The 25,150-nt window shown below is 40.5% G+C and overlaps 1 protein-coding gene across 4 annotated transcripts in view; it reads right to left on the bottom strand.

The window, feature by feature from the left end:
- Positions 1-25,150, bottom strand: part of COL24A1 (collagen type XXIV alpha 1 chain) — a 164,700-nt gene that overhangs the window by 51,340 nt on the left and 88,210 nt on the right. For all 4 annotated transcript variants that reach the window (XM_053391866.1, XM_053391864.1, XM_053391865.1 and 1 more), the window contains exons 25-28: positions 10,256-10,309; positions 7,335-7,388; positions 6,511-6,564; positions 3,973-4,026 (exon numbers count right to left, since the gene is read on the bottom strand). In XM_053391866.1, the coding sequence (XP_053247841.1) occupies positions 3,973-4,026; positions 6,511-6,564; positions 7,335-7,388; positions 10,256-10,309 (216 nt within the window). The remainder of the gene's footprint in view (positions 1-3,972; positions 4,027-6,510; positions 6,565-7,334; positions 7,389-10,255; positions 10,310-25,150) is intronic.

Raw genomic sequence — 25,150 nt, 5'->3', positions numbered from 1 at the left:
AAATCAACACTAATAGGCTGATGAGTTTTCATAATGACTTTTTTAAAATAAAAAAAATAGCAAATTAATGTGGAAATGTGGAAAGGAATATGCAGCAACGGGTAAGGAGCTCCATTGCAATTACATTATCCCTCTTGTTATTTGCTATGGCCCAAATTTCAATTCCTTTACATTGAAGGGAAATGTCAAAAGCAAGGCAGAAGATAATGCAATTAATTATACAATGTATATGGACTAAAGAAAACAAGAACAATCAATGCCACAGTACCATTTTTTGTACATGCAGATGGATAGCATCCTTCTGGCCCCCCCCCCCCATTCAAAGCAACTGCAATGTGGCTAAAACTACATCCACACACTCACGAAGAATTTAATATAAATAAAAGGCTCACAAAATGGCATGGCACAGCTGCTTTTCACTTTTAAAAAAGCGAAGCGCTTCTGTACAGGAGCTGTATAGCAATGAAGTGCACATCCTCCGAAAACAAAAAATTAACAAAAAACACAAATTCCATCATGGGTCAGAAATACTTCTGTAACCACATTAAAAACAGTAGCCATAACTGTAATGATTGCACTATGTAGTAAGCACAGTATTTTCCCTGGTCCAAAACATTATTTTTTATATAATTGGGGGGTGGGGTGGGGGAAGTGATACAGCCTTCAGGGAACACGCGGACAATGCGTTATACTAGATCAGAAACATGTATTGTGAGAAAAACAAAAACCTGTTTATTTGGAAAGCCCCAAGGATAGGAGATTCTTGGGTAGATGAAAAGGGTAGAGAGAAAATGCAAGATGGCAGCAACACACTGGCTGCACCTCTGCATACGTTCTCCCAGAGGTTCTGTAAAATATCCATATTAAAAAAGAAAGGTACCAAAGAGATATTTACTCCTAAAAATATTTATATATCGCTATTTCATTTCAAAATATCAAAGTGGTTTACAACAGTATAGAGAAACCATAAAATAAACACCATACAAATAGTTAAAATCAGATATCAATTAACTATTGTATTGGAAAAAATGTATTCTTAATTGCCTGCATAAGCTTGGCAGAATGGAAAGGTTTTCAGCAAGCGTTTAAAAGTTGAAATAGAAGGAGCCTGCTGAATCTCTGTAGACAAAGTGTTCCACAATACAGTTGTACCTTGGTTCTTGAATGCCTTGGCTCCCAAACAAATCAGCTCCCGAACTATCAAAACCCGGATGTGAGTGTTAAGGTTTTCGAATGGTTTTCGGAAGCTGAATGTCTGGCGCGGCTTCCAATTGGCTGCGGGAGCTTCCTGCAGCCAACTGGAAGCCGCACTTTGGTTTCCCAATGTTTTGGAAGTCGAACGGACTTCCAGAACGGATTCTGTTCGACTTCTAAGGTATGACTGCACTGGGATGATAATGCTAAAGGCTGTTTCTTGCTGTTATCAAGCGAGTCTTGCCAAGTCAGGAACAACCAATGATGCTCTTCCATAACATTATAGAGGAAACATCCTGAAGAGATAAGCCATCAGCCATCATCGCTGCCTGGGAATTGTCTATGGAGAGTGAGGAGAGTCACTCCAAATCAGTTCTCAGGAGCCACAATCACGGATAGTATTTCTGAACCTTTCAGGTGCAATGGGAAGAGGCCCCACATATTCGTTCTAAAACAAACACGCTGGATATGCACACCAGGAGATACCAGGAGTTTGAAACGTAGTATAAACTCCTTTGCTATAACAGACCAAAATAATAATAGGCCTATATTTGGAGTGGACTCTTGGACTTCCCTAAAAAAAGAAAGCAAAAAGCAGAGTTGTAGTATTTCTATAAATAGCACAGTGTGACTCACTGCTGGCATCCTGCATTTTGAGGGAGTGCACAATGGATGCACTAAGCTACTTGGCTGTGGTCACTTCTGCTGGGCTGTCTGCTGTACGATTCCATATAAACAAAGAAGTCAAAAGCGTAACTTTGCCAAACGGCAGCTACTGCCTGCCCCGCCCAGTGCCATTGAGTCAGCTTTGTTTCGAAGTTAACAGGATATCACACACTTAAATGTAGTGTTTATATGGAGTTGTAAGAAGAATTCACATATCTAATATCCAGAAATGTTGCAACAATCTTCTAGGGTAGATTGACTTCACTGTTCCCATATTGCAAGTGAGGGGCTGAGAGATACCACGCTACCTAAAGTTGACTTAGTGAGTCCAACACCACCTTCCCCCCGTCCCATTTTTCCATTCCCTCCCCACCTCCACCAAACAGTTGCTCAATGTATTTTGGCCACTAAGGGTAGCCCACTCTAATAAAGAGAACTAGGACGTCCGAATGCCTTTGAGTTTAAAAGGGAAACAGAGCCACTAAAAACAAGACTGTGTTTTCTACGTGCTCAGAGGACCCTCAAGGTACGCGGAAACATATACCTGAAGCACAATGACGGCTATTTCATTTATTTATGCTTTTTGCAGAAAAACAAATCATTTGAATTAACAGCTGTATCTTTGTGCAAGCCCCATCTATGCATATTTACACCAAATCTATTATTTTTGTCTACATTCAGTATACTAAATGAATATATAGAATTGTAAATTAAAACATAAAACCCCACTTCAGGATGGCCCGACAAACACTTGTGAGCTTATACTCTTGGTGGCAATTGAGAATACTGAAAGTCAAGTGGGGCGGCAGGGGTCTAAAGAAGGAATAGGTATATTTCTAGTGCTCCAGATGTTTCTGGACTGCAACTTCCACCATCCTTGACTCCTGGCCATGATGGCTCAGGCTGATGGCAAAGGAGTCCTGGTCTAAGGGAACCAGAAATCAGGCAAACCATGGTTCCATGGATGACAACAACTGAAATACAGAATATTAGGTTAACAGTATCCTCTTTGTATCATCTCTCTATCTTTTCTTTATACTAAATGAGGTCAAGTGGTTCTTAAAGTTTGGCAAAAGAGTTCTGAATGTTAACACCAGCTCCTATGTGTGCAAAAGCTTATTAGAATGCACTATACTAGTATCGGTGACTTGGAAGCAATAGCACTGTAAAATAAATGAAACTTACATAATAAATTATTTCCTTCTGATCCTGTTCAGATTACTTAACTTCAGAGTAACCAACATCCAGATGTAAGCTTTTCCGCTACATTTCCGACATGAATTGCAAAACTGGATTTGATAGTACAATCTTTCGGCTCACTCAAATTCCTACTGTTTTCAAAAGTTCTCAACGACTGCATGAGTTCCGTTCTCCACGGCTTTCTCATATGGAGGATAGTATTAACTAGTTTGCATGTAATGCAAAGCCAAGTCATGGCTTAGCATGAACATGCAAAGATAAAGATAACGTGCTAGTGTATCATTCTTTATAAGGGAAAGAACAATTCCTCTTTCTTGCAGTTTTTTCTAGTTTTGGAAAACTGTGTTCAGGCAGCTTCTTGCATTTTCATTTTCTCAAAGCCAGATAGCCCATCTAACCATTGAGCAGCCCACCAAAATCTCAGAACATATGACAACTGGATGCGCAGAGTACAGCTTAATGGAACACGGCTATGGGTGGGGCAGCTTGAGGAAGTGTCACCTATCTTGGGCTTGCTCATAAAAGCTTTAAAATCCCTTAAATACTCTTTAAAAAGCTCACACAGCTGTATTACTGGTCCTTTATCCATACCCAGGAAGGAAATCTGCATGTGGAAACAGACCTTCACCTGTGATTTGGCCTGCATAGTATATTCCATGTGTAATAGAAAAAAATGTGGATTCAGAACCCAGGAGTATCCAGTGTGTTTATCCTACCTAGATTACTGGCCTGAGCTCCTTTCGAAACACCAATTACAGCTGTAGGGACTGGAATCATATTCCAGAGCTCTTCTCCTTTACCTTGACAGATGATCAGCTGACTATATCTTCAGATGATCTGATACACACACACACACACACACACACACAGGCTACAAATCTATCTTACAACAAATAAAATCCTACTACTCACTCTTTGACCTTTGGGGCCCTGTAGTCCAGGAGGTCCTCTTGCCCCTGGAGGACCCTAGAAATAATAAAAAAAAGATTTTCAACGTTAATAATTTCAGAAGGCCAGTTGAGGCAGCTAGTGAATGCAATTTAATTTTTAGCATAGATAAGTGCATTCCAAAGTGCTTCAATACCAGCCAATGGCAACCAACCAACCAACCAAACAAACAAACAAACAAACAATAATCCTCCCATGCCTATTCCAAGTTGCTTAACCAATTAATTTTATATATATATTTTTCCCTAGATGGGAAGTGATGATGATGTAAACACATTAATATGTTGTTTATAACTTTATCCAAATAGCATTGTAAGCAGCAGGTTCTTAAGAACCACGTTGCTGAACAAAAGAAATTTGATTAGATTGCCTTTAGGTCACTTAAGGACAAAGTCATTTCTTGTTAACTGAGTAGGAGACTTCATTTATTATTATATTTTCTTCCAACCTTTCCTATAAAAAAACTCACTTTATAGCAGCCCTGATATGAGGGTTCTCTCTAGGTTAGGTTAAGACTTATGTAAAGCTACCCATTTTTTTAATGGCTGAACAAATATACACACACCCCCGGATTTCCCAAGGAAAATCATCTATCCACCACACAGCTTTTTAGTGATGTAAGTTCCATCACCTTCTAAAGATTTGTTGATGTTGGTTGAGCAAGCAGATTATGGAAAACTTCTTGTATGAGAGTCAAGTTGTTATTATTTTAATATGTTCTGTGAATTTTCTTTAACATTTTTTTAAAGAAGCACAATACAATAACGTATCAGTCGTGCTGTTCCCACTTGACTGAAAGGTCAAGAATTTTAAATGAGTTACTAACAGGTACATACATTTCCAAGTCGCTATCAGGTCATCATGGCAAAGGATAAAACCTGTCGGGCTGGATGTAATGGTGCCCTTCATTTCATGGAAGAAGCTCCAATTCAAATGAAACTTTCATATAACAGAAATGGGGGAAGTGATTTTGGCCAATTCCCCCTTCAGCCCATCCCACAAACCTCTCACACTGTTCCAGGGCATCCCCCAGTGCTTGAGAGGAAAAGCGCAGGGAGAATAATAAAATATCACTGTTCCCGCTGATAAATATGCTGATGACACCCAGCTTTATCTGTTGATGGACGGCCACCCTGACTTGGCCCCGAACACACTGACCAGATGCTTGGAAGCTGTGGCTGGATGGCTGCCTGGGAGCCATTTGAAGTTGAATCCTTCGAAGACAGAGGTCCTCTGGCTGGTTTGGGATGACATGGAGTTGGGGGGCCAACTCCCATCTCTTGTGGGGGCTCAATTAGTGCCAGCGCCTTCTGTCAAGAGTTTGGGTGTAATCTTTGATGCCTCCCTTTCTATGGAGGCACAGGTTGCAGCCACAGCAAAGGTGGCATTTTTCCATTCCTGCCGTATTAAGCAGTTGGTCCCTTACCTTTCTCGCCCTGATCTGGCCACAGTGATCCATGCAACAATCAACTCCAGGCTTGATTATTGTAACTTGCTCTACACAGGGCTGCCCTTGAAGCTGACCCAGAAACTCCAGCGGGTGCAGAATGCCGCGGTGAGGCTCCTTACAGGGTCCTTGCCGTGGGATCACATTCATCCAGTGCTTTACCAGCTGTACTGGCTCCCGGTGGAGTACAGGGTCAGGTTAAAGGTGCTGGTTTTGACCTTTAAAGCCCTATGTAGCTTAGGATCCTCGTACCTATGGGACCGCCTCTCCTGGTATGCCCCAAGGAGGGCCTAATAACAACACTTTGGAGGTCCCAAGCCTCAAGGAGGTTAGATTGGTTTCAACTAGGGCCAGGGCCTTTTCAGCACTGGCCCCAACGTGGTGGAATGCTCTGTCACAAGAGACTAGGGCCCTGCAGTATTTGACATCTTTCCGCAGGGCCTGCAAGATGGAGCTGTTCCACCTGGCCTTCGGCTTAGACTCACTCTGACCCCTCATATGGGATTTGGTATACAAATTTTCCCTTGGCTTTTTTGCTGGCCCATGTAGGGCCAGCATGGATAGCTGGCTTGTGTGAATATCTGATGTTTCCTCCCTTTATGGTCTTGATTTGTGGGCTACTACTAAAACGAGGCTGAATTTTAAGCTGTATTTTAAGCCGTATTTTAATTAACTGTTTATTTGTTGTTGTGTGTATGTTTTTTTCCTTCCCCTATTATGTTTTATTGTAATTCATTCATATCTGGTGTCAGCCGCCCTGAGCACAGCCCATTATTTAATTATTATTATTATTAAATCAAAGCCCCTTCTGTTAAACATGTGCTTAAATGTCTTCTTCTGAACTGACACTTGCTGATTATTAATTTTGGTTGAATAGTATGGCTGGTTTTATCTCACTGTGTCTGCATCCCACCCCACATCGCAGCTGGTGAATTTTCATCAGCCTTCTGCAAGGATACACAGTATACTAACAAAGCTAGGGTTAATATGTAATTGTGGGGCGATTTGTATGTGTAATACACTGCACCCAACAAACAAAAATAAGTTTCACTTACAGGCAATCCTTGTGGCCCTATACCCCCAGAGCCACCTGGAGGACCTGGATATCCCTGAAATGGAAGGAAATGGTTAGTCTGGTTGAATGGCAGCCACCGAAATGCTCTCATGTGTTTTCTCCCACTGCTCACAATTCAACACCTGCGACTGCTCGCATCTTACCAGCACCATGTTCATTCTGCAGGTCAGGAAAACCCAACAGACTCAAGGCTTTAACCTTCGGGTCTTCACAAACACACGAGAATATTCACATGAGGGAGAAGAATGGCTATTATCAGAAACAATTATTGCCAATTGCTCTGGCCAGATGCTTATTTTTGAAGTAGGAGAGTTGGCTTTCCCAGAGCTTCAGATACTTTAGATTTTTATTCATACGCCTGGCTAATTTATCATTTCTGAGACTTCATGTGTTGCCCTGTCGATTATCTCCAGAAACACACTCTGTCCCAGTGAAAGTGGCAAGTTGTAAATTGCTTCTTGAAAAATCAGGCCACAACAGGTTTTGTTTTTACAAAAATACATGTGTCTACTATTTTCTTTGATATGACAGCTTCTCATTTTGTATTAGGTAGAGGCTATTTCACACAAATGCCTCTCCAAGCAATCATGACTTTAACACCTTGAAGTTAACATGTGACTTGGTCCTAAAACGCTTCTTAAAAAAGGATTAACTAACACTGCTTTTCCTTCTTTTTCTTGCAAGAGTTCTTTCCAAAGCAGAAAATTTCCAGTTAAGTTACTAAGTACTAGGTTTCTCACTGTTCATGCCATTAAAAACATAAAATAAATATGCATATAAAGTTGCTTCCCATTAATTACTTACCATGATACCTTTTTCCCCAGGAGGGCCCATTGGGCCCGGACTACCCCTCTCTCCCTAAAAGGTAAAGAACAACAAAAATGAAAATTTCTGATAGGTTGTCATTGCATTTTTCTTTCTCTGTGAGAAAATACAAGGTTAGTTGTGGGAGAATGGGGCCTGGTCATATAATTCTTCTGCCAGGGTGGAGAACATATGGTCCTCCAGATGTTGTTGGACTCCTGCTAGTTTTCTGGAAAATTTTGCTTACGAAAAGTTATAGGTCCTGAAGCTGAAGCGTTCAGTTTGTCAACGTATTCCTGAGTTGGTTCCTGTGTGGCTCAGAAAACTGGTTGGAAGAAAGAACCACCTGCTTGTTGGCTGGAAGGAAAATGCCACTATGAGGGGACATCTTTATTGCTGCATGGTCTTCTGGCTAGCGGAAGTTCTCTTCCTGCTACTGCTTTTCTCTTTTCTTTTGGCTTAAACTGAGCTCTGCCTGCCTCCAATGAAGAGAAGAAGGAATCTGGGGTTCCCTCCTCCAAAATAGGCAAACTGGAAACTGTCTTCTTGGCCCTGGATGAGGGATCCTTTTCCTACTAACTGTCTTCCTCTACTTGAAGAGAGAAGTGATGATTTTATGGAACAAGGCGCCAATCAAATTTATCTACATGGCAATATTATGAAGGATAACATAGCATGGGGCAGCCATATTTTCCATAAATTGCTCCTGCTAATGATGCCGTATTATTATGTATTATGTATCATCGTTCCCGGATCATTAGTAGGTCTATTTCCCAAGGGCACTGCAGCTCTGTTGCTGTGTACTCTGCTGCCGAACCAATAATTTTAATTTAGAAGTTAGGAGGGGGGGGGAAACAAAATTAAAAACACAGCCCTTGGATGGTTAGTAAAGTACTATAACCTTGCATCATCTGATTTCCCTGCCTTGGCAAGAAACCTCTGACCCTGCTCTCAGTCTTTGGGAATGGTTTCATACTTCTGGCTGACCACTGCCCCCCAAGTATTGAAAAACTCTTATGTGGTGAAACATCGTTAGATCTACAGGTATAGGGTGGTGCACCAATCTAAATAACAACAACAACAACATTGGCATACAAACACTTTGTGTAGCCCTAATGGAATGTGTATTAAAATAGCACAATTATCAACAACAGACCCAAAAAAAAGTGTTACACTATTAAAATACACCTTACAATATTACTTTCATGTGTGTAAAATGGTTTTATGCGAAAAATATTTCAGCACTCTATGTAAAATGATATGTTACAGAGAAATAAGCAAATGATAAGTGCCTCTTAAGGGTTTCATTCCATTTGAAAACCGATTAATTACCCCAATACTTTATTCTCTTGAGTCAAAACTTTTGTTTTATCTGAAAATAAACTTGTCAGTTTATCCTTAAATAGCAACCAATTGCAATTACTGTGTCATACTGCTTGGCATTATTAAAATCCATCTCTTAGTTATATCCTGAACAGAGGAAATAAGTTTATTTTTCAGTTATTTTACTTTGATGTTAACGTATAACGAAAGTGACTTTTCACATTTTTCATGTCAGATACAATACCATCATAGAATAAAATTTTGGGGTGGGATGCCACTAAGTTGTTGTGTGCACAAATCAAGGTCCACTTGCGCAACAGGACTCCCCCCCCTGCTCTTCCTCCCAAATCTGCTCTGATTTAGGGGGTGAGTGGTGGGAGGAGAGATAGGGGTCAGCCCCAATGCGTGAGGAAACCTCGTTCCCTGCATACATTGCCCACTAAGCGCTATGCTGAATCCCTCTCTTTCTCTAGAATTTCCTTTTGAATTCCTGCCATTAAACTGGCTGAAATAATTTTTCCCTTCAGGGTAGAAATAACAAATATGCTAGATCACACTGAAAAATATTTAGGTTTCTAGCATAATGAAACCTGACATCCATTTAAATAATAGTTTCCTGTTTTCAATTTTAAGAAAAGGAATAATGGAGAATTCTTCAGAACATTAAAGGGCTGTAGTAATAAGGACATTTGGAAATGTAACTTAACCCTACTGTGTATTCTAAAATTAGATAAGGCTATTAATCTTTCAGACGTTCTGAATGCTCTTGAATAAAACTTCTTGCTTTGCCAGTCTTTGATTTCCATGCAGTTCTCTTCTTTCCCAACCTTATACTGTATACAACATTAAAGTCTCACATTGAGTATGACTGTTCTACAGAAAAGAATTTATGAAAATTGAGATGATGTATGTACTCTTGTAACCAAATAAAAATCTTTAATAAAATATAATAATAATAATAATAATAATAATAATAATAATAATAATAACAACAACAACAACAACAACAACTTTACAATTCAACAGACACCATAGGCAAACACCACTAATATGTGTGCATGTTCGAAAGGTGTCTAGTTTGTAACTTAGGACCAAACTTGACAAGACAGCAAAGATCAAGGGTGTAGATTTCCATTTTTCAATTGTTAGCAGAAAGCAGCTGCTGTAGCCTTTTAATCTCAACTGGAGTCACACGGGCATTGGACAATGCCCTCCAAAACCCACCCTCCCTCCTGCACATTTTTGATGCAAGCCAACTCTCAAAGGTGCTATTTGCCCCATTAAGGAAAACTTTCAAATAAATGTAAGCTTCCCCTAACAAGAAAATTAACTGCTCCAGGGGAAGGGTTCTTTATAATTGGGGAAATGGCACAAGGGGAACTCCTATTCTCCATACTGGAAGGAGGCAGCAGCTGATTTTAGAGAAAAAGAGAAAGAGGTGGGAGGTCCAAGCACAGGTCTTCATCATCTTGTCAAGTTTGGCAAGATTAACCAAGATCAAAACCCTCACATGCAGCTTTTGCAATTTTACTGTATTTGGAACATTACGTGTGCCAGAGTGATTATTACATTATCAGTACTAGCATCTCATTATACACCTTCTCGCCGGGTCCTCCGGATGATCCAGTTTCACCAGGTAAGCCGATGGGACCCTACAGGGAAAACAAAAGTAGATGGGTTTCTAATTTCGTATCTTCATATTTGAGCATCAACTCATGCTAATGGTGTTACCAGAATCATCAATGTAAGTGCTTTTCCCTACACCCAAAGATACGGTTTGGTCCACTGGGGTTTAGTGGGAGCTAATTATTATTTTCTCATGTCTTCTAGTGATTTCATCTGTATACATTTCAACTTTGAGATTAATATTGGAAGAGCATGAATCCTAATGGCACAGCTGTTTTAATATCACTTTAATCCTAGCCCCAGTCAAACTACCATAAATTCATCACAAGTGTGTCACTGGAATGACGCTACAATGAATGGGTCCAATCTTTATTTTAAACGAGCTCATGGAACTCATTAGTGTTCCCTGTGGGGGGTGGGGGGAGCTTAGTCCAAATTCATTTTGCCGAACTGTCACACATTATCCGATTTTCTGGCCTAGTAGTGGGGAACTTAGGGCTGCCAACACTATATTAATATAACTAATAACTCCAATCAGTCTGGACAATTATTCAGCTTGGTGAGTGAAGACTGTTTACTACCTTAAACTGTGCTTTCTTATTATTGTATTATTGTTTATTTTGTTGGAAGGTGCCTCAAGACTTTGGAAGGGGAGAACACAAATGTCTCAAACTCTCAAGATTACAAAAAGCTTATTTGCATGGTGCCTTTAAGGCAATCCTTATGAACCACAAGTAACTATTTATAAGCCTCACCCAAGACTAATTTGGCTAACGAAAGCACAGAGCTTTCTGCCTGCCCCATAAACTGTTTGCATGATATATTTCTACAGAGGAAGTTTAGCAACTGCCAAATAAGTATTCTGGAGGTCATAATTCTGGCTATCTTCAGAGCAGAAGGAAAGGACAAGAGCAAAAAAGAGTGCAAGTTCTGAAGCTTCTTGCTTAGGCACTGGGAGTCTCATCCAAGAATAAAGGGTAGTTGCGATACAGATGTGTTTCTGTGTATAAATGGCTCTCAGCTGCAAGATTTTCCTCCCTGGGAAAATACCTTCGAGACTTCAAACAATAGCAGTACACAAACTTTAGGAGACTCAAGATGCTGTAATTGTAAAGCAAGTATTATTGGAAACATCCAGTTTTTCTAAGAGCTTCTAAAATTGGTGTTTGATGAAACAGCGTTAAGAGCCCGGGATCACAAATACCGCTAACAGAAGCTGACAATCTTCAAAAGATTAAAACAAGGTATTAGAAGTGCAATGTAGCAGACTGATATGCAGGGCTTTTTTTCACCCAGAACTCACTGGAACTCAGTTCTGGCACCTCTCAGATGGGCACCATTGCCATGATAAGAGAAAAAGGGAGGCATTCATGGTGAGTTCCAGCACCTCTTTTTCTGGAAAAGTAGCACTGCTGATATTTAATTTTTAAAAACTCATAACTTGGCTATTGGCTCTGTATATTGGAAAATAGGAACAAACCAATTTCACCTCGTATCAAATTAGCTTTATTGATTCATCAGTATCAAACTATTGAAGCACTGGCCATCAAACTATGAATCCCCAGGCAATAAGAAGAATTAAAAAGACCAGTTAAAACAGCTATATGGGGTGGGGCTTCAATGATACAGATCTAACAATATAGGCCTTCATTTTAGGACTGATTTGTAGCATAGACCATCCTTCAACAAGTATCTATCATGGCAGCGCAGAATCTGGCAACGGAATATGTGACTTCTGGGCTTTCGTCCTGCAGTAATAGGGAGATGTTGTGTTGTTCTGAATGCCCTGGGAATTTTTATAGGATGGGCTGCATAAACCTGGCTCTAATGTCTATATAAGACTGGCAATGAAGAAGGGCATGTTCCATTGTTTCCTGCTGCCCAGAGCCACATGGGCTTTCCTCTCCTCGTATAGTATCTTCCTATAACGGCCTTCCTGAATTGCTGAAGGGAGGGCCTGACAACGGGCCAAGGTGAAAGCCCTTCGCTGTTTTGGTATTTGAGATTAGCTATGTATGACATTTGGGAAGTCAAGTATCTTCTAGTTTCACTAATTAGAAATTTTGGGGAGTCAAAGACCATGCTTGGGTGATCTCAGAATCATGGAAAAGACACAGCTTTGTTGGTAGTGGCACTGATTTTTATTATCAGGGTGCCAATATATTGGGATATATATTTATCGGGAGCGGGTGACACTGTGGTCTAAACCACTGAGTCTCTTGGGCTTGCTGATTGGAAGGTTGGTGGTTCAAGTCAGCGCGACAGGGTGAGCTCCTGTTGCTCTGTCCCAGCTTCTGCCAACCTAGCAGTTCGAAAGCACGCCAGCGCAAGTAGATAAATAGGCACTGCTGTAGCAGGAAGGCAAATGGCATTTCCATGGATGGAGAAGGGGGTAACCACAGATTCTCCGTGCTCACAGCCAGGGTGTGCATGTGGTGAACCAGTCAACTGCCTGCTTATCATCAAAGGCACATAATGGACACTTATCCCTTCCTCCGGGTGGGCAGTTGTTGCGGACCCTCGAGCTCAGTCGCCATCCCCGGGCAGTGAGAAAGGAATGCACATGGCCAGGCGGCCACAGGGGGAATTCTCATTGGCCGCCTGGGTAGCTAGCGTTGAGTTCCCACCAGCTGCTGCATTTCAAATTGGCCAATGAATGGCCTCTTCTGGGGGGTGGAGGGGGTGTGGCTTGCAGGCTGAAAAGGCATTGGTTGCACACATGTCCTGGCAACCAGGGAGGCATAAACGCCTGCAGCACCATCCTGCCTCAGCACATTTAATGCCCATTTAATAGACATCACAAAACCAATTGAGGTATATTTTCACATCCATCTTAACACGCGCAGCAAGCCTAATCTTTTTATTCATCATCTGGACTTCTAAAAAGTACTACTCTCAGATGTTTTCCTGAGAACATTTTAATTAGAGGGTGAGGGGTTTTTTTTCTTCCATAGTGGAGAAGTTGGAGATTGGTACTGCATTATGCACTCTATATTTATAAAGGCTAAAAGCCAAGTTGTTTTCCTCTGCTTGAAAAAATATTCCCAAGGCCCATGAGTGCCAAAGACTGACTGGCATGGTCCAGCCCCCAGGGCAAGTGACAAGCTATAAATTAAACTAGGGGGTGAAAAGGAATTAAAAAGTTCAGGCTGAAATGTATCCAGAAAATGTGTAATTAAAAGGCAGTTGACAAAATACCCTAATGAAACCCCATCCAGGACAAGCAGAGATTCAGATCAGGTAGGTTTGAAGCTAGAAATTAGGCTTTTTAATAGAATCAAGACTGGAGCACAGACGGATCAGAGAGCCAGGAACAAAGCTGAGAAGTAACAAGCACAAAAAGGCAAAACTGTAGGGTTTGAACACAAAAATATACAAGCCAGCATCTGAGTCAGAAACAATGGGCTACCTAAAGATAAAAGGGATCATTTCAGCACTCCCAAAGGCTATCACAATTTAAGCACAGGATGAAAACCAGAAGCTACTGGATGCTGGTAAAGTCACTGTCTCCTGAAACAACTGATTTTCTGTGTGATATCATACTAAAGAAAATGTCACACCATCAATACACTAAACAGCATACAGTGGTACCTTGGGTTAAGAACTTAATTTGTTCTGGAGGTCCATTCTTAACCTGAAACTGTTCATAACCTGAGGCACCACTTTAGCTAATGGGGCCTCCTGCTGCCGCCGCGCCGCTGGAGCACGATTTCTGTTCTCATCCCGAAGCAAAGTTCTTAACCTGAGGTACTATTTCTGGGTTAGCGGAGTCTGTAACCTGAAGCGTCTGTAACCTGAGGTACCACTGTACATGCAAACGAAAACGAATGGCAATCTCAAACTGAAGTTGAATGCGCTTTTAAAACAACTACAGAAAATATTGTGCCGTGGTTTCTGTTTGTCTCTCTCTAACGGCAAAGATGACTTTTTGGAAGCCTCCTTGACACATGCGTTCTTCTGGAAAATTAATCAGAGGGTAGATCCCACATCTAACACATGCTTAAGGCAGGCAAAGCTTCTGCCAGGGCATCTGCTGTGTGTTAAAAAGTTGGACTACAGTAAAATAATTGGAAACATGATGTGCTTAGTGTTGGGGGGGGGGACACTTGAGCATGTAATAGCAACGATAATAATACTTCAGTAGACCCTTTTAGAAAGAAGATTATAACTAGGTAGCTCCATGAATTCCCTGCACAAGCAGGTACTTATCACATATATTTATATACACTTTACTTCTTCCTGTACCTCCAACCAGGTTTCTGAAGGGATGCTCAAAACAATCACCTCATCTACATTTATCTTATCATTTCCCCACTACTGCTATGCACACTTCTCATTTGAGAAAGCTGCTTCATTGGCTGAAGTTTGTGCCTTCCTTTCTGGCATGATATGTTTAGAAAAGTGCAGTTTTCACATACGGTTGCTTCCAACAGATTAGCAATGGAAGAAAATGCCTACAGGCACAAAATACCTCAAATTCAGGGGTGGAGCACTAAAAATAGGAAGAGTTAGGAACTAGCAGATGGACAGTGTTGCCTCTTTGGTGGAAAGCCATACTGGTAGTTAGCTATTTCATCCCCAAATTAATAAAGGCTGTGTTTCAGTTGCATCATCTTGCTATGCTAATGTTGCATCCAAACAAGTCTTAGTGTTGCTGAGGCATTACTTTTCTGTAACTAGATGGAAGTGGAATTAAACAAGGGAGTCCATACAGCCAGAGAGAGAACCGCCATGGTCCCCCGAAATGCCCTTCCCTGTGGCCAACATTTTTCTATATACTGCTTATTTACAATCACAGCTTGTTGGGCAAAGGTCCTTCACAAAGTCAATTAATACTTTCCCGATTCAGCTTTTTCCTTCCTTATTTATGTTTATTACAGCTGGGGATTACTAATCATCAGCCTGCTAATGGCACCATTGTTGGTTTCTGCTCCTGCAAGGGTGAGGAGCTTTAATTATTGGTTTTCTTTCCATTTTTATGTCAATGTTTCACTATATAAAAAAGAAAAATATATATATGAGAAGGTAAACCCTTCCATTACCCCGCAGCATGAATAGAAAGTAATGATGGGGCTATCAGGGCTAAACAGCCCTGTTTTGGGAAGTTTTTAAAGATTGATGTTTTTATAATGTTTTTAGATATGTTGTAAGCCGCTCAGAGTGGCTAGGGAAACCCAGCCAGATGAGTGGGATATAAATAACGAAATTATTATATATCAAGTAAAGCTATTAATCACTAATCCCCCAACTAAGATGTATCACTATTCTTCTTGTTGTAAAGGCGGCATACAATTAAGACGAAACATTATCAACAGGAAACAATTAAATGGATGGGATCTGCAAGTAAGAAACTTTAATTAAACACACAGGGGCCACGAAAAGCCTTGATAGTACTTTGCGTGTCCACACTGGACAGTGTTTTATTGCCAAAACGTGGGGAGGGGTGGGGATCATCACACACCAGGCCTGGAGGGGGGAGAGGACAACACATGAAACACCAGACTGCAACAATTTGACATTACATGGATCCTCTGCAAAAAATTAAGTGAACAGATGGTAATTCCAGAGAAAACGACTAGCATGGAATTAAGGACATATGTAACAGAACCCTGATAACTTTCTTTTCTTTTCCTTTTTTTGGTAAAAGAAAAAGAAACACAGATTTCCTTGAGGCAGCGGAGTTATAAAAGTATTTCAGACAGCTTGTTCTGTATACTGAAGCACAAGACGTAATTTTCCTATAAAAGGAGATCTATCAAATTTGAAGAATTGCAACACACAACTATTCTGGAGAGACTAGTGCATTTCATCATTCCAGATGGAATCAATGAATCAGGAACAACTGTTCGTTTATAAGATCTTTAATTTGTTGTTGTTGTTGTTGTTGTTGTTGAAACTGATGTTTCACAGGTGATTCGTAGTATGTACCATGATTTTCCTATATGGATAAAAACTCACAGTAGTACAGTACTATTTGGATATAATTTGAGTCTCCTTATCTGTTGTCCAGCCTATTGTTTTCAAAAGAAGAGCTGAAGTCTTTTGTAATCGCTACCTATGAAACGGCTAGTGAGGCCTGTAACAAAATACTGCAGTATATCTTTCCTCCTATTCAGGTCCTATTCTGGTCACCCATTCTCTCCAAGTAGGGCATTCCAATCATCTCATGCTGTTGCCCCATTCCGTTTTTCCTTTTCCAACACTCCATGGTACATTTCATGGCTCCTGGTCATGCTCAGTCCTCACTGGGCTGCTTTAAATTTAAATACACAAGAATGCACATGCATGTGAGTGCCCACCCCAACAAACCCCATTATGGTAGCAGTCATATACAGAATTTCTAGAGAGTAAGCAAACTACAGGTCGTACTTCTGTAGTATTTGCCACAGTAGCTATTTGCCACAAGCATTTCATCTTAAGATAGTAGAGTTTTCCAGACCTAACAAAACCAGGATGGAACACAGTTCATCTGGCACTGAGTTATAGCCAAAACCCATACTCAATTCACAGAGTAAGAGCTGCTTCACTCCATCAGACTAGCAAGCCGGAATTTTTGTGTGTGGTCTTTGGGTTGATGCCTCACCTTCATACTTCAAACTCAATTTCCTGCCACTTAGCTGAAGTACTAAGAATGTTATGGCAGGAGCACCAGGATCCGCAGAAACTCACTCACGTTGGGAATATGATTATAAAGGTGTGTTTTCCTTCTAAAAGTTCCCAAAGAACTGAGTCTGGTTGATGTTTGTGTTAACATTTCTGACTTGTGAAATCTTAACCGGGTAGCAAATCAAAGGTGCGTGAGTCAGGGTAAAAACCTGTGTCGTTAACCCACCGCTGGGTTAAGTACATTTTGCAAGATGAACCACGCGGCGTCCACATTTCAAATGTGCATTTGAAATAATATAGGATTAGCCAAGGATTCTTAAGCAGGGATTCTCATTTTGTTCCAGAGCCAACCTAAGCAAATGAAAAGATGGTTCAAGTCTCCCCAAACGCAAACAACTAAGTTTTTTTTGGGGGGGGAAGAGTGGGGGTTCCTGGTTTATTTTGTTCTTGTTTGGTAGTAGCAATAGTTGAGAGCTGGGAGGAGGAAGGAAAAAATAACTTCTTTGTCTCCTTTTCTGCTGTTGCTGCCACAATCCCTGGAAACATCTAAAGGAAGGGAAAAGAAGGAAAGGGTGCTTTGGGGGCTGGCAGAGAGAAGAAAGGGGTTTGTGGAAGCAATGCACCCATCTCTAATCCAGGTATTGCTCTGATCCAAATAAGGCTATGAGTTGCTCAGGGGAGTTCATAAAAGCTTGCAAGGAAGTGTTTTAGGAGCTCTGAAAGGCACTCCAAGTGAGGAGTCGTTGAATTTCTGGAACAACGATAAGAATTAACACATGGCACTTAATACATAGAAATTATATAGCTCTCTAGGCTTAATTCCCTCAGTGTCATTTCCTCCAGCTTCTCCTGTCACCTTCAGTATTGAAATAAATCATCACAGACTACCACTTACTTTTCAGGCACGGATCAAAGTGCTGATTTTTACCTATAAATCTTAAATGGTCTGGGCTCAGGGCACCTGAAGGACTGCCTGTTCTCATCCAAACTTGACCAGTTCTTTGTTGGTGTTCTGAGGTGAGGTGACGGTGAAGCCAAGGCCTACTTAGTTGCTCCAAGTCTGAGGAACGCCTTTCTCTTGTCTGCGTCATTAGAACGCTCTTTGATGGCATTTAAAGGTCAGCTAAAAATGCAGTTGCTTTTCCAGCCATTTAATGAGATTAAAAAATTTTAAAAAATGCCTTCTGTTTTAAATTGGATTTGCTCCTGCTGCTTTAATTGTAAATTTAATTTGTTGAGGCCTGTTTCTGATGTAATGTCGTTTGGACGGAACACTGAAATATGACAAATGGACAGGATCAAGCTTTAGGTCAAGCAATCACCCCATTTCTCTGGTAGACATCACCAGCATTCGCTTCTGGGTTTAACCTGGTTCTTTAAACAAATCAAGATACACTGTGGTCTGTGACACTGGCTAGTTCGAATAAACTGTAGTTTAAACTAACCACAGATCCCGGTTCAGACATAACAAACTGTGGTTAGTTTAAACCAGGAAACAGATGCTTCCTGTCTCCTTCTCCAGATGATGCAAATAGACGGGTATGTGCTCAACCACAAGGCAGCACATTTGAACTGCACCTATGTGTTTTGTTGCAATTCTTTTTTCCTGTTGTGAGTTACCTTGGAAAGCATGGCTCAGAGACTTATGACTCTTGTGATGCTACAAACTCACAGCTCTTGCAACACAGATGTTAATTTTGAAAACTGGCTGAGATAGTTACATCGTATGCTAATGAAACATTAGCAGTCCAGTTCTTCTGCGATCATATTGCAGATTTATTGCCTTGTCTTCTATTTTTTGGCTCCTTATCTCCAAACCTGAGGCATTTCTACAAAGTTTGAAGAATTTGTTCTACTCAGCATCTTCAAGTCCTCAATCATTTAAAGCAATTTCAATTTTCCCTTTAATTTTGGGCATAGGCAATTATGATTTCCTCTCCTAGATAAATTAGGTATCCTCAAGGCCTAAAACAAGTTTAGCAACGAGGCAGTTAAGTGCAAAGCTTCCAAGCAGGCAGGTCTATACAAAAAATATTGGCTATGCTTTTTCTTAAATGTGAGCCTGTAATAGTTCAACCAGGCATATCACTTCTAGCAGAACTCCCATACATTGTTTTAGTTACCCTCTGTGTGTTTGTTGCTAGAACAGAATACATATACTTGTAATGAATACCTGTCTACCAACAGACATGTGTATTTAAATACAGTTTTGCAGGCATTTGATTGGTGGTATCCCATACTATAACATTGGATCACATGCTTTGAAGCAAAAGATCCCAGGGTTGATCCTGGGTTTTATCTCCAGTTTAAAGAACTCACTGGGTTAGCAAGGGCCACTGCTTCAGGCTTGAAAGAGCAAATCAGAACAGGCAGTACTGGGCTGGATAGACCAATAGGAAGCTTCATATGCTCACATGACATTCTTATTTGCCCTTCTGACAACAACTCAACATTCTGGCACTGTTTATGGTCCTTTGGTCTGCTGCTGACATTTTCTATCTTGGTCTGACTGTCTACAGACTGAATTTTATATTGGGCTTCTCGACAAGGAATCCACATCCATATAAATCAAATTTTCAGAGGGTGTTTCCTCCGACCCTTGGCAATGAGTTATGTTTCCAAGTAATAATGGCAGCCAAGAAACATAACGCTTTTGTAGGTCACATTAGTTTTCATGTGTGAAAGAATGTCATCTTTCAATCATCTTTTTCAAACGTCTAAAGCCATTCATGCAGTGGATTATGCTCAGCGATGGACAAGACAGGTTACATGCATCTGTGCGTAATACAATGTGGTTTCAAAGTTCTGCCAGCTAGTAATTTAAAAATCTGAAACTCAACTGTGCATGCCAACACAGTTGAGACTTTTCTCCCTCTAATCCAGGGGCAATTTTCTCAGTAGCTGAAGCCAATGTTTTTCTTGGCATCGCTTTCCAAAAAAAACACACACAAAAAAACCAACCCAAAAACACTTTGTCTCATCAGCATTGTAAATCTGCTCTGGCTGAACTCCTTTAGTTCTCATTAAATTAATCAAATGCTGTCTAAAGGGATCTGCTGATTCTGTAAGAGGTGGCTAATCTTACCAGCCAGGGAAAGCTGCAGAATTCCACTTCAGGTTTTAAATTCTATTCTGTCAAAGTCATGGATCTAATAAGGATCTTAAACAAATTAGCTTCCCCTTATATAAAAAAAGCCTGTTGCATTCCAAGGCTCACAACAACAACGAAGGGAGGGAGGAACCAAGATACTGGCTTGCTTGGAAGTGTGTGCAGACTCATTGTAAGCAATAACTGTGGCAAACACAACTTACATGGGTAGCCTTCAAAAAGGAAAGAACTATGGCCAGCTGTGCCTGTTAAAATCCCATTATAGCAAGGCATTCCCATTATTCCTGTAGAATTTTCCGCAACTTTTCTCTGCTGCTTCAAAAGTGTCATGATTTTCAGCACATCAGATACCCATTTTATAAAGCTTCCTTGATGCCCTTTCACTCTGGAAAAACCAGAGAGAGCTAAGTGTGCACACATTTAATGCTATTCCTTTAGGAGTAATAATAATAATTATTATTTATTTATATCCCGCATTGTATATGCTAATTTTATTTCCTTGTTGGCTACTGTTCTCTCTCTTGTTGAGTTTTAAGATGTTAAATTTGGTTAGCTTGTTTCCATTGTTTCTGTGTGGATTTTCTGTATTCATTGACATTATGATTATTTCTAATTGTTCTTAATGTGTGTATTTTTTTTGTTCATTATTGTTCATTTGGTATGTTGTAAGCCACCATTGTGGAAATGTAGAGTATAAATAAACTGATGTTTGCCAAGGGCACATGGAGATCTTGCATAACAAAGAATTGTACAAGTAACAGGGGGAAAACCCCAGACATTAGGAGCTATCAATCTAATCATTCTCCTCACCTGTAATGAGGACATTGTTGGACAGCTTTAGAGCATATTGTCTAGATTGCTTCAGGAATTTTTATTACCATATATGTGTGTTTCTACACATCCCTGCTAGAACTTCTAAACAAGTCCAGGGAGATGGATATAGCTTGTTTAAAAAGTGTCATCAACAATGGACCATCTAGAACTCAGATATAATTTAACAGGCGAAACTCTTATCAGATTTAAACTGGTCTATGACCGTAATAAACTGATTGAGATTGTTATCAAGTTTTTATCACTTTTGTGAGTATTGCCCATACTCATAAATCCAAATAAGGAGCATTAAATACATTTATCTTCTAATTAAATGTATAACTATTTCTGTATACCTGAAGGAGCGTCTCCACCCCATCGTCCAACCTGGACTCTGAGGTCCAGCGCCGAGGGCCTTCTGGCGGGTCCATCACTGCAAGAAGCGAAGTTACAGGGAACCAGGCAGAGGCCCTTCTTGGGGTAGTGGCACCCACCCTGTGGAACACCCTCCCATCAAATCTCAAAGAAATAAACAACTATATGACATTTAGAAGACATCTGCATCCCTGTTTAGGGAAGTTTCTAATGACTGATGTTTTAATGTATTTTTAACCCAGCCCGGAGTGGCTGGGGAAATCCAGCCAGATGGGCGGGATAGAAATAATAATAATGATTTATTATTATTATTATTATTATTATTATTATTTAGGGTACCACCAGCAGTGGTATTTTCTGCATAAAGAGGAGGGCAGTTTGGAACTCTGTGTTTCCAACAATACATGAATGTAGGATAAAAATGTTCAGACTGTGAAAAATTATAACCTAATAATCTCTAATTATCAATGGGACTATAGATACCATCCACATTTATGCATGCATCACTTATAAAAGCCAAGAAAGTATTTCAAAATCCAAATATACTATTTCAGTCTACCCTTGGTCTGGAAGCTGCACCTGGTACAGATTTTGGCCAGGAGGGCTGTAAACAGAATGAGGAGGCTCAGTTGTTCAGGTCCATGGATTTGTCAAGTTTATGCACTTATGATAATACTGAACCAAAGCCAAAAAGTTCTTTCCATTACTATTCTATGTTATCATCTACCTCAAAAAATATTCCTTAAATTCAGTAATTGCAACATTTGGTCCAAATTTACAATTAAGTGCTATGTACACAACTCACCATAGTCCACTACTCCTACTTTTATTTTTTAAAAGCATTTTTCTTTTTTGGCTACTGCACCATATAGGCCAAATGTGCTGTTTATTTATTTGATCATTTCTAATGAAGTAAAGTTGCAAGATGAGTTTTTACAATAAATATACGTCTGGTTATATATTGTGTAAATACAGCTTTGTTTCATGAAAAGAAACCAAACAAACAATACATTTGACATACAGTGTATACAATATCGATAATATTTTTAGAGGTAATTAAGGCCGCTTCTGTACATAATACTTATTTGCAAGTAGGGCCAAAGGTTACACAAATATATCTGTGGTTTGGAACCAAATAACCAGGGATTCTATTTTAAAGTGAGTTATCCCTCTCTCTTGTATTTCATCCTTCGGACCACTGTTCCAATATTCTGTATTAGTGTCTATGTGTTCCTAAGGGGATGACTATTATTTTGTCTCTAGTAGGAGAGCACAAACATTTAAGACTCAACTAAGCAATTCAAAAGTAGAGACATCACCTTGCCAACAAAAGTCCGTATAGTAAAAGCTATGGTTTTCCCAGTAGTGATGTATGGAAGTAAAAGCTGGACCATAAAGAAGGCTGATCGCCGAAGAATTGATGCTTTTGAATTATGGTGCTGGAGGAGACTCTTGAGAGTCCCATGGACTGCAAGAAGATCAAACGCATCCATTCTGAAGAAAATCAGCCCTGAGTGCTCACTGGAAGGACAGATCCTGAAGCTGAGGCTCCAATACTTTGGCCACCTCATGAGAAGAGAAGACTCCCTGGAAAAGACCCTGATGTTGGGAAAGATGGAGGGCACAAGGAGAAGGGGACGACAGAGGACGAGATGGTTGGATAGTGTTCTCAAAGCTACCAGCATGAGATTGACAAAACTGCGGGAGGCAGTGGAAGACAGAAGTGCCTGGCATGCTCTGGTCCATGGGGTCACAAAGAGTCGGACACAACTAAACGACTAAACAACAACAAACAATTCATTTAGTTATAATTTCACATTCAATTCTGTTGAAAAATTCTCAAATTTTAGCAAGATTAATCTTGTCACCAGCACCTGAGAGATAGCTGTCAATCAGTTCATGCACATGAATCATATGCCTCAGCTGTCCTGATTCCATTTTTTATTGTGAGAGCATGGCAGCCATTTTGGGCACTGTGCTCTCACACAATTTCTGGCCACAATCTCCCCCCCCCCCCCGCACTTTTTCAGGGCTGTGATCTCACACGGTGCCCCAAAACAAATGCTTTTGGCCACTGTGGCCCCCCAAGTGTTTTTGGAGGGTCACAATCTCGCATGGGTCATGTGACTCACATGGGAGTTCAGCCCCGGAAGACGGGGTCGCAGATTGTCCCTGAGTCATATATGGAATCACAGTTTAAGAACCTTGTGAACAACCACCATAGAATTATTTTTAAAGCTCCAGGAAACTGCAGTCACCGACAGAGGCTACACAACATAGTTCAAGGAAACACCGAAATGCCACAAACTGAGTGAGATGCAACACAGAGACAGCTGTTTTTTTAAAAAATGCTCAGTAGTTCCACTAGGCCAAGAGACAACTCTGGGATTACCTATACAAAATATCCGTAAAATTTAATTACAGTGGATTCAATAAAAAGGCTCAGACCAGATGCTAAACTTTAACCCCGTTTTGCTTTATATTGCAAGGCATACAGTTTCTTACAAAAGAATACCAATGAATCCATGAACATTTCTCCCTAATTCTTTCCAGATAGTATGCCACACTGGTATTTTGGATTGGACCTCCCCTGTTCATCTTGGTTAATGTCTACCTCAGATTCTTGATTTGTAAAATGAGGGGCAATAATATTTACCTATGTCTTTACAAGAAGCAGGGATGTATGCCAATATTTTGAAGAATGAAATGATAAAGTAAGTGTGTGTGTGTGTGTGTGTGTGTGTGTGTGTGTAACCACTATTCCAAAATTTATTTCACTTGTGGTGATATTCTCCAACATCTGTTTCAAAGTATTGCAAGGAATGCCATCTAAAATACTTTTCTCCATATTTTATTAGCTCCAATGCAGAATTTGTGCCCCAGCAGATGAACATGTTTAGTAGTGTCTTGTGTTAATATTTTTGGAGTTTATAACTAGATCTCCTCTTTATTGCATATGAAATATACCGGTAGGCATTGCCCTAAAAATTATTTATGGAAAAACATAAGCACCAACAGCAACTTGAAAAAAAATCCAAATTCCAGTAAACTTCATTGTGTGCACATGGCCATGAGCTTAAGTTTTTGTTTTATAAAGGTAAAGGTACCCCTGCCCATACGGGCCAGTCTTGACAGACTCTAGGGTTGTGCGCCCATCTCACTCTATAGGCCGGGGGCCAGCGCTGTCCGCAGACACTTCCGGGTCACGTGGCCAGCGTGACAAGCTGCATCTGGTGAGCCAGCGCAGCACATGGAACGCCGTTTACCTTCCCGCTAGTAAGCGGTCCCTATTTATCTACTTGCACCCGGGGGTGCTTTTGAACTGCTAGGTTGGCAGGCATTGGGACCGAGCGACAGGAGCGCACCCCGCCGCGGGGATTCGAACCGCCGACCTTTCGATCGGCAAGTCCTAGGCGCTGAGGCTTTAACCCACAGCGCCACCCGCATCCCTATTGTTATATATATATATATATATATATATATATATATATATATATATATGGAATTCCTTTGTGCCACACTTGAAGCTACATTTCCACACTGTTATCGAGAAGCTTGGTTTAGCTGAAACTCTGTGCATGTCTAGCATCCATGTATTTGATTTTGCTTTTCTCTGAGTTATAGCAGTAGAGCCCACCATGGTGGACAAAGGAAGAAATAGAGTGAATGTGAGCAAATAATGATATTCATCTTGAGTAGCAAGATGCAATATGATCTAATTATTTCCAAACCCCCATACCAAAGCTAATGCAGAATAGCATCTATAATCAGCATACCCACCCAATCTTAAATTAATCAAGACTTTCTTTCTTTCTTTTGTTTTCTTTTTGTGTCCCCAGAGAAATACAAGCTCCTTCCCCCTCAGTGGAGCAGAGGCACATTACACATAGTCAGTACTAATTATGCTGTTTTGTGTTCCTTCCAGGGAATATGCGGCACAGGGGTGCAAAGATCCGCCCTGCGCCCC

The sequence above is a fragment of the Podarcis raffonei genome, chromosome 6 (genome assembly GCF_027172205.1).
Source record: "Podarcis raffonei isolate rPodRaf1 chromosome 6, rPodRaf1.pri, whole genome shotgun sequence".
Lineage (NCBI taxonomy): Eukaryota > Metazoa > Chordata > Lepidosauria > Squamata > Lacertidae > Podarcis > Podarcis raffonei.
This window is presented reverse-complemented; position numbering and strand designations above follow the sequence as displayed.